We start from the raw sequence: 17,615 nt of genomic DNA, 5'->3' as shown, positions 1-17,615 counted from the left end.
TATAATATTCGCTGAAAATTTAAGAGGAAATTAAACGTAATTTCTATGCAGTTAATTTCTCCAAATAAAATAAAAATATAAATTTAAGAAATTGGAAATTAGGTTTTTTTCTCGGTTTTTTATCCATTATTAAAAGAGTTATTCTTCTACTGGCCGTAAAAACGGTGGTTCACAAGAATCCGCATTTCCCTCGAAAAATCCACTGCATTGCAAAAATAATCTTTATACAGATTTATGCAATTTTGCGCGTTTTTCCAAAACAAATGCAAAGATAAATTATAAATATTTCATGCTGCACAATCAGCATTGATTAGAAAATAAATTCTAGAGTACCACGACCGTATAGATTATAAAATGAATATTTAAATTACATAAAACATTTCTCATATTCTCTGTCTTGTTTGATTTTTTGAGTCAAAATCGAAACAACTTTGGAAAATACTGAAACTCCCTTTATAAATTTGTGTTTTAATGCAATTTTTATACGCTGCATAAAACAATGGTACATTTTAGCTCTTTGCAAACTTGGCAAAATTTTCATACAAACAAGGAAAATTCCTTTCCGATTCTAAACATTTTCATCTTCATTTCAAAGGCCCGATATCGTTATTTTTTACTCAAAATTAATGTTTGATTTAAACTGTTGGGAAATCCTGATGTTCATTTTTATCATTATTGGTGCACCGTGGCAGCGGTACAATTTTATAAGGAATTTTTTTTTAAATTTAAATTATAAATTTAAAATAAAAATAAAAAATTTAGCAACAAAAAGCAAAATTTAAGATTGCTCTTGAGCAAAAAGGAGCAGGTTTTAACAAGAATTCATAAAAAAATGAAAAATAAGTTTTGAAAGATTTTAAATAACTGACGAGATGGTAAAAAAATAGTGAAAATTGATTGAGCATGAGATGAGAACTGTCTAGTTGCAAGAAAAATTCTGAATTTAGTCTTATTGAGGGTTATTCTGGGGACAAAAACATTAATAATTAATGTTAATATTACGAATTATTCGTAAATCACGTCACTGACTAGTTTTTTTAATGAAATGATATCTATAAGGTTTAATAAAATTGCAAGGCGTATTCGGAACAGGAAGAGAGACTAAAAGTGAACAATATTCTCATCGCATAAAAATAGGGGCTTCAGCGAAACAAAATCGAATTAAAATTTCTCAAGCTAGATAAAATTAAAAGGTATTTATAAAATCAGGTTAAACGGACTATTTTCTAAAAACAAAAACTGAATTTCAAAGAGTTCACCTGGGGCGTGATTTAAATCGGTAATAAAAAAAAATAAAAAAATGCTGCTCTCTTGATTATTGTTGTTAATTTTATTTCAGAACTTTTATCATTTAATTAAATCCCGTCTTCAGCAGGCTAGCAACCAAAATCTTGTGGTGTGCCTTGCTGTTAATACACAGTGAGAGAGCCCTCTTAATTTGGCACGCGTCGCCATCAGTTATCCGGCCGTTTGACGGGCCAAATAATTGCAGGCAAAGGTCAAGCGAGGCCCAAACGCTCGGAAATAGAACCATTCTGTGAGTGTGAGCGTGTGTTTTCGGTGTCGCACGCGCCTCTAGTTAATTGGTGCACGCGAGAAGTACAGCGGAGGCCAGCTTGGGTGCAAAAAATTGGGGTTCGTCCAGAAAAAAAATTAAAATGCCGCTAATTACGCGGCGGAACATGCGTCGTCTGCAAGTGCGGAGCCGCGCGCGCTTTATTGCCGGCCGTAAAAATGTATTTGGCTAAATTGCGCGTGGCAGTAAAGCATGTGAACACGTCGATCGTAATTTCAACGATTAAGTTGCCAAATTTGTACAGACAGAGATTGCAACTCCGTATATCTGTCCCCTCAAATTACTATCATTTAGCATCTGAACATTCCATTTTAACTAATTGCTTCCTAACTTAAACTAAAATTGTGTATTTGTAAATATTAAGACATCAACTTACAACTAGTAAAATTATCTTTACAGAAAAAAGCTTAAATTTAAATTCATATTTCGTCAATTTTCACGAAATTTGACCTTCTTTTTAAGGTTTGAATAGGAAATTTTCCTTTTGAAGATTAAATCTCTTTTAATTTTACGTGTGAATAAATATAATGCCGTTCTTCTGATATTTTTACTGAAGACAGAGTTCAACTTAGGCTTTGACCCAAACTTTTGAGCTTTTGGCTGAGTCAAATTCAAACCAAAACTATTCCTTTATACTATAAAAGTAGTCCATGCAACATTTAATGATTTTATTTGTAGTGTAGAAAAGCTAAAATAACTTCATCTTGTGTGGCAAGGCTTTAAAAAAATTGCAAATAAATTTATAATGCCGACGATTGACGTAGCGTTGGCGAATTAGTGTAAAAAAGTATTATGAACCCAGAGATTCACTTCCCGCGTGCTACTTTTATTGCGTTTTATTGCACGATCTAGTCGGAATAAAATTTTACAGCCGTCACGTTTTCGCATCCCCGTAGGGCGAGGCGGCCAAGGTCGCCTTCCCCTCGTTAATCCGCTCAATTTTCCACCCGATTGCTTTTTGAGACGCAGATTTCAATTAATTTACGGCTCGGGAAGCGAATTAGCATTCAATTGTGTTCGCTGCTTTTGGCCAAAGCATTATGTACATGAGAAGAGAACGAGTTTTTTTTTCAACCGCAATGCGGAAAATTGTTTCTTTTTTTTACTGTCTTTGCGGCGAACACAGAAGCCGCTGTATTTCGCATTATTGAATCGAGCCAACAAGGTGAGCAGCCTTTAGAATTTGCATTTTAATAAGATACTCATTCGGGGATGTGAAGAATCGCTGGATTATTACCAACAGGCTTAATTTTTTATTGCCCGGGCATAAAATGCTGTAAAATACTAATAACATCAAAATTATAGCTAGATTTGCATCTTTGAATAAATTTCACGAAGCTAAAGAGACAGTAAGTGCCCCTATTCATCAGGAAATTTGACGCTTGAATCATGAAATTAACATTTTTTTGGTAATTCGGTTCAAAACACAAGCTGGTGCAAAATTGTAATAATCAAAATAATTCAAGGCTCTCCTAAACTTGATTATGCTGCCTTTAATTTAAATTTCCTTCCTGAATTGCAAATTGCAATGAAAGAGAACTTCTTGGATCCACAGAGATTATGACAAATGGTTTATATTTTTTATACCAGGCTTGAATTTCAGTAAAATTGTCTCTTAAATTCAGCGTTCCAAGCTGCTAAAAAGTTGCACCAACTTTCATTTACAAATTTAGATTACAAAAAAGTTTTTGGCAATAGTGAAATTCACAAAAGTTGACCTAAGATTTTTTGCGCCAAAACCAACCGAAAATTTTTTATAAATTGAATGAAAATATGAATGGCTTATTTTGTAAGAAATAAATGCAACGCAAAAGTTGTAAAATCTATTAAAAATATATTCTTTTGTGTAAAACAAAACTTGCTGACTGTATGCGAATATTGGAAAATGTACTGTCTCCTATCTAGAAAGGGATTTTTTTATATTTATCAGTTTCAACAGCTTGTTTAAAAATCCATTCTTAATCGGTCAAGGAATCATACCACAACTTCCCTCAAGAAAGAGTAAAATTATTGGAACATTATCTTCCATTTAACACCAAAAATTTACTTTCAAAAACTTATTTTCCAGTTTTTTTTGCACGTGAGACCCAGAAACTGATTCAATTAATTTCGGTAAAATTTAGTAAAAGTTATTTAGCTTTGGTAAAATTTCCTTGCTGTTTCTGCTGCGATTTTTTAAATTATTTTTCCCTAAATATTACACTGAGATTAAAAACGGTCTAAAGTCTAAATGAACGAGCGTAAAGTCTTTTTCTCCTTTTCACACAAAACATAATGCGGTATTTTATAAGATATCGGCTGTCTTTCACGCCCCTCGAGAGATATGTTGCGTGCATTTTGTGCTTGCACACGCTCACATCGGCGTAAGCGATTTGGCCAAAAAATAATAATAAAAAAAGAGCAAGGAAGCCGCATTGTGCGTCTGAGGAGAACATTTTTCAGGGCAAGTGGGCGTCTAAAAGGCTTTGCTCATTTATCTCGGTCCGCTCGCTTTTTGCAAAAGTGTTTGTTAGCAGGCAGGCAGGAGGCGTTTTCTATTTTTTCTCCCGCTCGTCGGCGGCGATTTTTTTTTCATTCTCAGCCTCCGCCGCGTGTGTGTGTATTAAGTAAGTGTGCACCGGGCCACACGTGGGCTGCGAGCGCGCGCGTTGATCTTTTTGTATTTTGCTAAACAAAGTCCGTCTGCGGTGTGACGTATCCGCGCGGCGCGCTGAGCTTAATGGAGCGGCGCACAAAAAATACGCGCTGCAAACACACATGTGAGACGCTTGCCTAATGCCCCAGCCTCGTTTGGACCAACCTGTTTTCTTTTCTCGCTGCAAAAGGAGTTCAAAATGCGTTTTTGTCCGTACGCAGCCTTGAAACGCAGGTGCTATTTTCGAACGCGGCCCCCGTGCCAAAAGCACTAATTCGCTTGTCCGGAAAGCTCAAATTCGACTGCATCGGCTGGACTCGTCAAACGAAGCAAGCGAGTGGATGGATGCCATCCGCCCATTGGCAATTCTCGGCGACACTGGTTTAATAATAAATTCGGCCGCGTCACCTCGCTCATTATGTGATGTAAGTGTCCGCCTGGCTGGATGGATGGATGGATGGATGGCCCGGCAAAAATGCTCTTTTCAGAGACACTTCTCTCCTTTGCAAATGCGACCAGATTGGCCATTTGTCATCTAGCCATTTGCTCAGAGTGACGCGTGGGCTGCAGGAAAATCGGAGGGCTTTCTCAGAAAAGCCAATCGTCGTGATGACTTGCTGAAAATTACTTTTTAATACACCCAGAATTCGGCTATATCGGGTCAAACACCTTTTATGATTTTTTTTTAAATATATTCAATTCAAACTTTAAATTGGAAAAGGGGTTGAAATTTGTTGTGCGCCTTACCGTGCACATTTTTGCACAAATTTTAACGTTCTAGCACCATTAAAACTCGTGATATTCTCTTATTTGTAAACGCAATGAGGCCCGTTGGTCCAGTTTTCACTCCTAATTTCCGGAAAAACAAACTCAGTTATTTCTACACCTCTCTAACACTCTAAAAACATGCCAAAAAATAAGGAGGGTGCTCAAATATTATTTAAAAATTGCAAACCATATCAAATCTCGTGTGGAAACTCCTATTTTTAATTTAATTTAATCTTAAAAAATAGCCGCATCATTTGCGTTTTTTCTAATCGAAAGAACCATTTTCCCTCTGGAAATCTGACTTTAATTCTCTAGACAAGCTAAAATTAGTCACAAAACATGTTTATCAACAATTAACACAATTTTTTACCCTTTTCCGGCATAAATCATCTTGAAATTTCTGTTCATGCGTCTCATAATTAGAAATACTAGTTAAAAATTGATCTATTTTGTTTCGAATCGCAATCTGTGAACGAAGGTATGCAACCGGAATGCAGTGGTGCTGCAACGGTTGCATACCGGCACGACTAGGCCACTCCATCGATGAGTGAGTCGTTGGCGCACCTTAAGACAAAAATAAATTTCCCCGAGAACGAGCCACACTTAATGTCTTATTGTCTTCAAACGGACGCTTTTGGCCGAAAACAAGTCTAGAGCCGCCCTTGGAGGGAAAAGCGGCGCCAAAAAGCTCTTTACGGATCCGTGCTGACCTCTTGGGCCGACCTGTCGGGTAATTAAACGACTGGAAAGCTTTTGAAATACGCAATGTTTTTGTGAAAGACGTTTTAACACCTTCCCACTATCTTATCAAAAGCAGGCGAGTGTGTTTTATTGCGTGTGGCCGGCGCATATTTATTTTGTTTTGGCAATGACTCTATTACGTGAACGAACGCGCAAGCTAGGTGGAGAGGCGTGTGCTGCTTTCCCACGAGACACGTTGTGTAAAGGTTCTTGTGGGTTTTGCCTTTTTTTTAAATACGAAGCGTAATATTAATGTTATTTGTTTGGAAATAATATTTATTTATAGGATTTGTATTTTCTTGATATATATGATTTTAACTATATTTAAATTAAGATTTTATAATTTTTATGAAATAATTAAAGACTTTAATCCCTCTCGTTGATTAATGACAGGGAACTTCCTCTTTAAAAATAAAAATAAGACTTCTAGTTGGGAGACATTTAAATCAAACAAAAAAATGCTATCTTTTCTACAAGTCGAGATCGTTTAAATCATATTATTTTAAAATTGGATGCTGCTCACATGGAAAAACCAACGAGGAATTAATTTTTGTATACCCTCTGCTCATATATTTTTTAATAGTTTAAATTATCAATTTTAAACCAAAAATCCACTTCTCCATCGCCTCAATTTTAATTTTGCATTCTTTTTGCAACATTAATCGAACCTATTCAAATATGGCGCTCCCAGAGTGTTGAGGTGGGTTAAAGAGGAATGATACTGCAAAAGCCTGGAAAATGCTTGTTACCAATGCATAAACTCGTCCCTTAGGATTCAGTTAAAGCCTAAATTGACCTAAGAAGCACTGTTATTTTTCAAGAAAATTGGCTGGACCGTGCTTTTCAAATGGTAATGGCTGTCTCCTTACTTGGAATCCGATTTAATTTCAAAACCAAGAGTTTCCCCAATAAGTGGCAGACACAATTGGACAGATCTCGACGAGAGGAATCGGAATATGACAAGAAAATATGTTCGAGCACTGTAAATTTTGGAGAAAATTGGCAAAATTTGAATTTTTACTGTAGGAAGGTCCTTTTTTACTATATTGCAAATTGTTGAACAAATTGTTTATCGATCAATTGTGTATGGCATCCAACAATTAAAATAATTTTCAATTGTTGCCCAGTATCATTCCACTTTAAGAGTCGGAACAAAATCCAATTTCTTCCCTTGCTGCAACAAGAGGGCAACTTAAAATTTGACAGTGAAAATTTTGTGTGTTGCGCGGTTCGTGATTTCTCATCAGTACAAGTGTACCCCTGAAGGCAGATCTGTATGAATACCTAGCTCCTCACCCTCTGATAAGATTTTTCGTCATTTTTATAATTTAAAATCACATTCAAACTTTCGCGCGGAGACTCTTGGGGTATGGCCTTTATGCGCGTCCGGGTCGGGGGATGGCGCAGTGAAAAAATCAACGAAATTTCCTAAATATATATTTAATTTTACACAATCCTTAACGGCATCACGGATTGGTCTGTATTTCGAAGGATTAATATTCCTCCTTTTCATGTTTAAAAATAATAATAGACGGCAATGTACGAATTTGCCTATTACCAGCTAGAAGATGACTCAAATAAAAGAAACAATTTCTACACCCAAGAGAAGCACAATTTGTACCGCCTTAGGAGTCACCGTTGTGCGGCAAATGAAATAAAACACACACGCACACACGTCCGCGATTGCCATCTATGTTTTTATTGTATCATTTACTCCGTAGCTGGCATGGCATAAAATAATAAATCTGGCAAAATATGTTCGCCCCAGCGTGTCTGCGGGTGTGTGTGAGTGTGCATGAGCGTCGTCTCATTAAAATTTCATTCATCATCGTCGCTCGTCGCGCTTGTTAAGAGTAACGAGCTGGTCATCTCGCGTTTTCGCCCTTGTTAGGCCGGCAGTCCCGTTGCATTTTAATTATGCGCCGCGCTGCAACAGAGATGCAACAGCACACTTTTCTTCACCCCGGCCACATAAAGTGAAAGAAAAATAATGCCACCGCCGCCGGAGAGAACAAGAGTCCGTCTTTGGAGGAAAGAAAAACAAATGGCTCGGGAACTGCAGCCTGAGTTAATTGATGCGTTCCGCCTTTATTTATTGCTTGACCAAATGCCGTTTACCTCAAATCGCAGAATCTTGCTATTTATTTTCCAACAATACTATTAATTAATTTGTTAGTAAAAACTGTGTGGTTTTGAAACGTCAATCACGAGTTCTTTTAAGGAAAATTAATTATTGGCTTTCAAAACAATTAGCTATATTAATTTAACAAATTAGTTCGTGCATTCTAGGAATTAAAAAAACGGTCTCAGCCGTGTTTACCTTGGGCATTAAACTCACTTGCCGCGCCTAATTGTCTCAAGTAATTGCACTTGATGTTGCGTGAAGATTACTGGCGCAATTTTAGAACGCGCCTTGAACGAGCTACTATAATTATTGCTAGTTTAACGTACTTACGCAATGCTCTATAACTTTTTTACGGCGTCAAATACGGAGAATTTGAGGCTTTCGGAAGATGCGCGCGTATCCGACTGTAAGACGTATGGCATTTGGACAGCGGCGCCTCTCGAATGTGTGTGTGTATGTTTTGGCTATTTTCAACTGACAATATTTCAGCTCATTTATTTCTGAACTTCCTCGCACTGACTGCCGAAAACGCCTGACTTGTGAACGAAACAGATTTTCTCGATAGCAGGACGTCAAAAAATTAGGAAGGAAAAATTTTGGACCGTCGTCAACTTTTTCCACGTGCATGAAATAAATTTCAAAAAACTACAAAAAGAATTTAGAACTCTAAAATTATTAAAAATTACCCATACAGGAATTTATGGAGTAAAGACCTGATGTGGCATATATACTTTTTAAGATGTTCAATAAGCAAAATAAAATCTCGAGATGCAATGATAATTTTTTTAAACTTTGCGGTCATAATTTAAATATATTAAAAAGTTATTTCAGTTTGAAATTTTTTGATGGCATATCAAGTGACCTGTTTGTCCAATTTAGCATCTAAATATTTAAAATCCATAAACGCAACAAATTGAGAGAGGGAGAAACACGTGTTTTGCGTCACCGCTGATGACTTTTGATCTGCTAAATAAGAAACGCCGCGCGGTTGCATCTCTCTTTTTCGTGCTGCACCCAAACACAAAATTAAGCGCTAATCACGTGTGCATTAGGCCAGAAATAGCGTGGCCGCCAACGCGGGTGTGGGAGAACTAGTGGCCTCTTCAACGATGTGCGTGCTTTTTAATTCGGTGACGAAAGCAGCAGCAGCAGCAGCGCCGACCATTCCAGCAGATTCTTCCACCCTTACAGCCGCCGAGTGGTTACAAGCCGATGACTTGACCGAATGGAATCCACGTGGCCCGCGACGCACAGTTTCACTCAATATTCTCCGCTGAGGAATTTAAAAAAAAATGCCAGGCCGCAAATATAAATGAAAAGTTGAAAAAAATCAAATTTAAAACGGGACCCTTTAATTAGTTAGATCGTCTAATTTTTCACAACTTGCATTTAATACTTAAGTACAGCTTTAATAAAAAGGAAAATATATTTTGTAACTGTACATGCAAATTAATTTTCGATTGCATGCAACTTTTCGGCTTACTGTTATGAAATTTGTTAATTTTTTATTTCTTCCAAGCGTTTCTAATTCATGTAAGTGGATGAAATAGGAGACCACTTCTTACTAAATAACCTGTTGGGCTAATTCATCAACGGGAGGCTAATTTTGAAAGAAAAAATTCGCGTTCCAAATGGAGGCACAATGCTCGTAAATCTCCGCGGTCGGCTCGTATAATTTGCCGGTATTTTTCATTTTGTGCGTATGCGCGTGGGCCGAGCCTGTGGACGCGGAACACGACCATTGGATAGTAATTAATTCGAGATTATGAACGCGAAAAGGCTGCCGCTCGCCGGAGTACACTCTCGCCCACTCGGCCGGCCTGGGAACTGCGCTCGCGGCCCACGTGCACCGTATTTTTTGCCCCGCCGTCCGCTTCAATAATCATCAGCCGCGTTCGGGAAAGACAATGACGGACGCCGCTCGCTCGCTCGCTTGCTTTTTGACCCTCCACTCGGCGGACGTGCCTCAATTTTTGCCTCTTTTGCGCGTCGAATTTTGGCGGCAGGCAAAAAGTGGTCAAGTTCGGCGTTCGCTGATCCGCACTGCCTCTCAGTCGGCCGCACCTGCTTTTCTAATTTTCCCTGCTCCGATAAGGCGACACGGGTATTGTTTTTACTTTCGCTAGCTCGTGTCGATATTTGTGCGGTTTGCTATTGTCCGCGGAAGGTGGAAAAAATTAACGCAATCAAGCCGGCGCAGGTGCGGATCACAATGGGTGGACATCGCGGATTCAGATCAGACGCCGCTCGAAAGGGACGCGGACGCTGCGGAATACCAATTTATTCATCTCTTGCCAAATCGAAATTCGCTGCAGACATCAATGAGCACGTCCAACCCGCACTCTCAAATTATTAATTAGCTGGACCCTTTGCCAAAATACTTCTTTGGTTCGATTTTTTTTCTTTCGTGCTTTCTAATTGGCTCGAATGTTTTTTTGTTTTCTTTGAATAAAATTTCTCTTTCTGGTAGGAGTTCAGGAAGCAAAACTTGTCCCTATTTGCTTTTTTTCGGACTACTCCATCCACCTGTTATGCAAATCATTATTATTAGTTGACTTGTCTTTATTGTGAAACAATGTAGGAAAGTTTTTTTAGGGAGATAACATTCATATTTCGACAACGATTTGGCTTTTGGGGTTGATTTTTGAGCAAATTTTTAGGCGTGAAGAGTTTAAAATAAATAGCCAAATAAACACCAGAAAAAATTTACGAAAAAATAGACCCACAAAAATCAAAGTTTTTTTTATTTAGAATGCGGTCTTTCTAGAAAAAAACAAGGCAACAAAGCATGTGTAAGCTCAATTTTCTATAAAAAAATAATTTCCCTGAAAATAATTAGCAAAATGCCCTTTTATTCCCCGGATAAAACTATTTAAAGAATTTTGACTCTGCGAACCCCTGGAAAATCATTTTTGCCACTGCATAAACTACACCCTATGCCAAAATTTTACAAGGTAGTATTAAAATTGTTGAGGAAAGTTGCATCAAAGTTAGCATACTTTCAATTGGGAAGAACTGTCTCCCTTCTTGAAATCTTATATAATTTCACAGCAAAGAGTTCCTGCAAAAAGCGTAATATATCGTTGTATAGATCTCTACGAGAGGGATCAAAACCTGCAAAGAAATTTTCAAAGCGCTCTAAATTTTAGATAAATTTGGTAAAATTTGGAATTGAACTTGTAGGTAGATCCTCCTTTGATAGTTTTACATGGCATAGTAAATTTATAAATAAAAATATGCTCAACTTAACTTAAAACTAATAATTTTGAATTTTTGTCCTGTCTCAATCCACTTTAATTTAAAATAAATATGATTTGCATATTAACCCAACAAAATAAAGCACATGTGTGTTTTTTAATCGGCAAAGGATAGCACATAGTTGTAAGCGACTAGATCTTTGATTTCAACAACAAAGTCATTATTTTATTACTGTCGGGCAATCATGAGATAATGCCAATTGAAACAGCAAACAAATTGGCAAACAGCATATTATCGCCAACGCACCTCTGCGACATTGAAACCTGCACACGTGCACGGCAAATAATGCTAATTAAGTGGCGAATTAATCGGTAATTTTGTTTGAATTAACAATTATTCAACGGCGGCGTTGCGACAGAAGAAGCAAGCCAGCTAGTGCATTATATGGAAATGCGTTTGATAGATCGAGCGAGCTGTTGAATGCCCTGCCGTCTGGCTCATTTCCATTTGGAAAGTGGGCGGATTTAAAAGGCTAGCTCGCGTCTAATTACACTTCAATGCACTCTCGGCGCACACAACACGCAACCGGCTGCTCTGATTTAAACAAAGCTAGCACCGCCGACACAATTACTTATTACCATTAATGAGACATGCTCAAATGTGCGTGACTTTTTTAACTAATTGTTTTATATTTTGACTAATTAATTAATTTTAAATAATTCTTGTCAATTTTTCAACATTATTAGCTTCTTGATTATTAAAATGGTGTACTTTTTATTCAATATTTTTATTATTACAAGTAAACAAAGCAAAGCCAATTTGTTTAAGTTTTTTATTTGCATAAAATTGTATTTTGTTATACGTGTGTTTTACAATACATGTTTAGCTAATATTTTTAAGGAAACATGAAATCCACAAAAGGCAACAATGCTAGCAATAAAAAGCGACTTTGAATCATTTGCATTTCTGTGAATTAGCAATTTTAGTGATTTCTTGTAAAATGTAGATCGTAGAATTGCTTGAATGGAGAGTAAATAAACTGGTACATTTAGCCGTTTTCCAAAATTTCTAGTAAAGGAAATCGATTTTAGTTTATTTGATTAGCATTTCATTAGAAAAACCTTTTTATTCTGATACCGTACTAAGCCTCATTGTTTGAGGCCGCCTACAGATGGTGCCACCGGTAATTTGCAAGTTAGGACACTTCTGGCCTGGTTTTTTCATCTTTTTTCCGTTTCATTTTGTGCGTGTAAATATTTCCTCGGTTCAATCCATCGCTGCATAGACCAAAAAAAATATTTTTCGCGTTTCTAATCATTTTTGGGCTTTTAGCGTGTAAAATTTAATCTTTTCCTGTTTGGAATTAGCAATAGCAGGACTGAATTTGAAATAATGATGGAATTGCCCTAACAGTCGGTGTTGACTTCAACCAATACAGTTTTACTCACTCAAATAACCAATTAGAAAGATATATCACCGCATGCCAATTATTTTTTCTCTCGATTGAATGAACTGAAGTCGACTTCCATGTTGAAATTGCTGGGGAATGGGACCAATTTTCACCTAGCCGACGGCAACAAAGGTAATGAATTCCACGGCATTAATCATCGGCGCTGTTCGCCGCCGTTTCAGAGTGTGGGAATCTTTCCTCTCGTGTCGCTCAAATCCTGGCCTACAACATTTTTACGTCATTTACAAACAATGCAACTCGCGCGGCGTCTCTCATTTTTATTGTTCCATCTTTTTCTCTCTCTCTCTCTCTCTCTGGTCGTCCTGCGAGATGCGAGATGCTTGCTTGTTGCGCCACTTCTCTTCTTTCTGTGTTCTGTGTGTGCTCTCGGTAATTAGAATAAAAAGCGGTGGCGGCGGCGGCGAATTCCTTTCTATAAATAATATATATAATATCAGCGTGCACGCACATAGGACTTTATTTATTTATTTGTTACCCGATTGACATACGCGCGCGAGAGAGCAAGCATTATTATATATATATATCGAAACGAGACTCGGCCGCAGCGAGAGAGCTACACAGGTTGCATATTAATAAGGGAGTCGCGACGACAGAAAGCCTTTTTGTTTGTTTGTTTGTCAGCACGCAGTGCTCCTTTCTTTTTTGCAGTGTCCTTGCCTTTTATATCATCCCGCAACGCAGCTTCCATCGTGCTCGGATATTTTTAGACCTGATTTTAACACGAATTCATCCGCGAAACCGACTTTTCCTCTCGTTTGTCGTCTGTTCCGCGAATTCCATACTTTTTCTCGGCGTAAATGATCAATACGAGACGTCGGGGAGTTATGTATAGTACCAAAATATAAACAGATGATTTTTGCAGTGGACAACAATTTCTTCTGAAAAGAAGAGAGGACCTTGTTACAGTTAAATTAATCATTTTTCTCTAATTTGACCACATTTTCGTCGAGATCTATCCACTGGCTCATGCCAAATTCCATGGGGAATTTTTAGTTAGGAAAATAGGAAATGAAATATGGTCAAGTAGGGATACAGGCCTTAACATTTGCGGCCACTTTTCTAAAAAAATGCTAGTTTTATTTCGATTTTAACGGAATCCTTAAGATATATTATTTTATTTGCCGGTGTTTTGCAGCATCAATTCTCTTTAAATTGTTGGGTAGCACGAAAATATTGAACAATCGAAACAAGACGTGTTTGAAGGCGTAGAGAAAAGACAGTAAAAAATAATGCAACTAACGTGTTTTATGATGTTCCCCCAGTAACAATAGAGAAAACTTCACTCGACAACTGCTTTCGACAAGACAAATTTCACAATTCCATTTTCTAACTGCTAACAGCGGGCATTAAAATTAATATTATCGTTATACATTCGGCCGAAAACACGCGGCCGCTCGAATTTTACTGGCCGTAAATCCAGTCATCTCGTCGATATATCTGAACCTCGGCAAGGGAGTGCCCCGGTCTCTCTCGCTGCGTGTTACCTAACAGCCTGACGAATCCTTCAAGGTGCATCTGCCTGGCAATAGGCGCACATAATATGCAAATGAACGCTTGTCCGCGAGCCGAGTTTAGCGTGATGCATATTTTCCTACAATATTTGCTCAACTCTAGAGAGTACACACACACGTCCAAGACTAACAATAGGGTATACGTTTTGAAACATAAATCGTGGAATTTCGAGCGCGATCCACGGACGATATAGGTGTGGTTTCTTTACTGCGATAAGTGCGTGGGGTCATCGGTCATTTTCAAGTCGACACCAAGCTATGCAGCAAAAGAAAGGCACGCACCGATGAAATATATATATGCTGGAAAAAAAATCCAACAGGAATTATTTATTTATGCCGATAATTTTTCTGTCATATTGTTGTGGGAAATTGCTCATTTACTAAAGTTTGGCTTATTAAATTTTGTGCTTCAAACCCTCTATTTTTTGTGAGATTATTTTTACATTTTGTAATGGGGAACAGTTTTCTACTTTCTTAATAAAAACTAACAAAGCACTATTATGTATGTGAAACTTTGTTAGCCTCATTTAATGAAACAAAATGTATTTAATGCAATACAATTGTACGACTAGTTTCAGTTTGAAACTAACAGGTTTATCCAGAATTTATCTAACTAAATGGTTTGAAACCCGAAAAAAGTCGGTAAAATCCATGGCAAGTTTAATATAATTCCTGGAAGACAGTTAATTTCCCAATAGTTATAAAAAAATATTTGTGTTAAATAATCAATATTTTATTTGCCTCTTGAAACTCAATTAAACTTGAAATGTTGACGGATATGAATCGAGTATTAATATGAGTGTTTGTTTTTTTCTGTTTGCAGAGGGTTCGTTGCTCCAGGAGCGGCGGCTGCGGCGGAAGAGGCGGCAGTGGAGGAGGCCGCCAGCGTGGGATGGCCGTTGGGCCGGTGGTGGCGAAAAGAAGAGCTCACGAAAACACGGCAACCCCGATGGAACCAAAATATAAATAAGAATCGGAGCCAAGGCGTGCGTTTGTATATGTGCATCGGAGAAAGAGTCGGGCAGGCAGCGCGAGAGAGGCGAGCGAGCGCCGGTGTCGTCGTTTCCTTCTTCCGTCTGGGATATTTTTACCCCTAAAGCAGCGCCACCGAGCAGCGCGAGAGAGGCTCTCTTTCGCGAGAGAGTCGGGGCCGGCAGTCAGTCGGGATAACCGTATATGAGACGGTCTAGCGAGAGTGCGCGTTTTAAAAATAGAGATAGTCGCTTCGGGCGCCCTGACGATCGGTTCCTGCCGCGGCCAGGATGACCACCGACAAGGTAAATAGCCTGCTGCATTACGATGAGGTTCTAATGGGCCGTCCGTCGTTGCTCCCTAGCAGCAATAGCGGCCCGACCAGTGGAGGCTACAAGGCCAGCGTGCTGCCCCTCGAGGACAACCCGGAGCTGGCCGAGCTGCTGCTCGAGACCACCGACTACCTGATCAACCCCATCGGGGACATGACCTCGATGAAGCGGCCCACCTCGGCACAGAGTTCGTCCGCTTCGTCCAGCTCGGAGAAGATGGCCGCCGGCCGCCACGACGACGACGATATCGCCGCCATCGCCAAACAGATTTCCGACCACGCCGAGGCCATCTACCAGACGTGGAAGTCGCGAGGCCTCGGCCCGGCCGAGCTGCGAAACATCTGCCAGCCGCCTAGTGCCGCCGCGCAGACGTTCGCGCCCGTGCTGACGCCCACGTCGCCAAAGCCCTTCGTCGCGGAGCCCGGCAAGGCCCTCAAGGCCTCCTCCGTCGGCATGCTCAACCCCAGCCAGCTGGAGTACCTGGTCAGCAGCTTCGTGGAGGAGGACAAGGCCCGCATCGCGGCCGGCCACCACCTCAAGCAGCCGTCGGTCTCGCTCATCCAGTCCCAAGTGAAGAAGTTCGACCAACAGCAACAGCAGCAGCAAGCGGCGGGCGGCTCGGCCAAGGTGGCGTCGCCCGTGGCCAAAAAGGCAAACACATACCAGTCTCAGCCCGAGAACGGGCTGACCACGTGGCCCCTGAAGAACCCCCTCAGGCCGAGCTCGCACAAGTCAATGGAGTCGTCGCCCCCGCCGCCGGCGGTGGTGACCCACCTGGGCCCGCCGGCCCACAAAATCGAGCCCATCCAGGCCATCCACTATCAGGAAGTATCCGAGGCGACAGGGTCGGCGTCCAAGTTCGCCACGCTGCCGGCCAAGAAGAAGAACCCGGCCTCCTTCCTGGAGGAGGTGGCCCGCGAGGAGGAGCGGCTGATCAACGCCCTGAAGACAGGCTGCGTCATCGAGAACTTGGAACACAAGATGCAGGGTCAGAAGCAGGGCAGTAGCGGCAGGGCCAGTCCCAAGCTGAGTGACGACAAAATTTCGGCGCTGTCGCGCATCGACTACGCCAAGATCCGCTTCCAGAACGCGCAGGAGAACCCGTTGACGCGGCAGCGCATGGAGAACAACCGCGAACTGGACCCGATGCTGCAGCTGAACAACCAGCACGCGGCCGTACTGGAGGCGCGTTCGCGCTTCGAGCCGCCGCCTCCGACGCCGCACGCCAACGGCAGCGAGTCCTGGGCTCCCAGCAAGGTGGACGGGCCTCAGGCCGCAATCCCGCTGAGCCGCTCGCGCATCAAGATGGGCCGCAAGTCGCGTGGCGACCTGGACGGCGCCGTTCCGCACCCAGAACTCACCGTCCAGCAGAAGCAGCACATCCGCGAGCGAGGCTCGGCGGCGGCGGCGGCCGCCGCCTCCGCCACGGGGGCCAACGCGCTCGGTACCAACCCCGTGCGGCCCTTCCTCACCAGGGGCTCGGTGGCCGAGCGGGTGCTCATCTTTGAAAAGTGCCCGCCCTCGGAAGTGCTCAACCCGCTGATGGAGAAGCGCAAGGCGCCGCCTGTGATAACCACCTGGAGGAGCGGCAACGAGGTGCAAAACAAGACGCAGGTAAGACTCTTTCTTTCTCTTGCTTGTTGGGCTGACACTGCATGAAATTAATTTTCCGCCCGTCGTGTCGTGACCTTCTTTGCCGCTTCTTCTGCGAATTGATTGATATATTGACTTTTAATTTACGCGCTGAACAATATCAGCATTGTCCTTTGAACACGTCGAAGCGTGTAAATTTTACCACGCAGAGAACATAAATTACATCTGCTCGTCTCGAATTTAATTAGATAATGCGATGCGTCAAAGGGAAAACTGCATGGCGCAACTCCGAATTGAGCTTTCTCGTAATTTTCATAGTTAACAAGCTCGGCCGTGACGGGCAGACAGAATTTTTTTCGGGAATTCCGCGAAGCGCTTTATTTTTAGCCCCGTGTGGCGGTTCACGAACAAACACAAAGTGGCCGATGCATTTTTGGCATGCCCGAGTTATAGTTATGAAGAAATTTAGCTCAGTCTCTTAAATCTTTGTATAGTGCTAGTCTTTTCTTGATCTTTGACTTTTTGAATTTCTTAAAAACTTGATCCTATTGTTTATGATTGGCAACTTGGCACGACTTTCAGGTTATTTTTTTCTCTCAATTCAACATTTAGAATATCATACATATTATAATACTCTTTCTTGAAACGACTTAGTTGCCAATTTTCGGCGATTCAAGTCTTCTCGGCCTCTTT

General features: G+C 40.7%; 1 protein-coding gene across 8 annotated transcripts in view; it reads left to right on the top strand.

Annotated features, from left to right (window-relative positions):
- LOC135938002 (uncharacterized) overlaps positions 1 to 17,615 on the top strand; it is an 85,290-nt gene that overhangs the window by 23,461 nt on the left and 44,214 nt on the right. For 6 of the 8 annotated variants that reach the window (XM_065481472.1, XM_065481470.1, XM_065481468.1 and 3 more), the window contains exon 3: positions 14,849 to 16,943. In XM_065481472.1, the coding sequence (XP_065337544.1) occupies positions 15,288 to 16,943 (1,656 nt within the window). In that variant the 5' untranslated portion in view covers positions 14,849 to 15,287. The remainder of the gene's footprint in view (positions 1 to 14,848; positions 16,944 to 17,615) is intronic. The other 2 variants (XM_065481474.1, XM_065481473.1) reach the window with 2 other exon arrangements.

The sequence above is a fragment of the Cloeon dipterum genome, chromosome 2 (genome assembly GCF_949628265.1).
Source record: "Cloeon dipterum chromosome 2, ieCloDipt1.1, whole genome shotgun sequence".
Classification (NCBI taxonomy): Eukaryota; Metazoa; Arthropoda; class Insecta; order Ephemeroptera; family Baetidae; genus Cloeon; species Cloeon dipterum.
The sequence above is the reverse complement of the archived record's forward strand: the minus strand, read 5'-3'. Positions and strand labels throughout refer to the sequence as shown.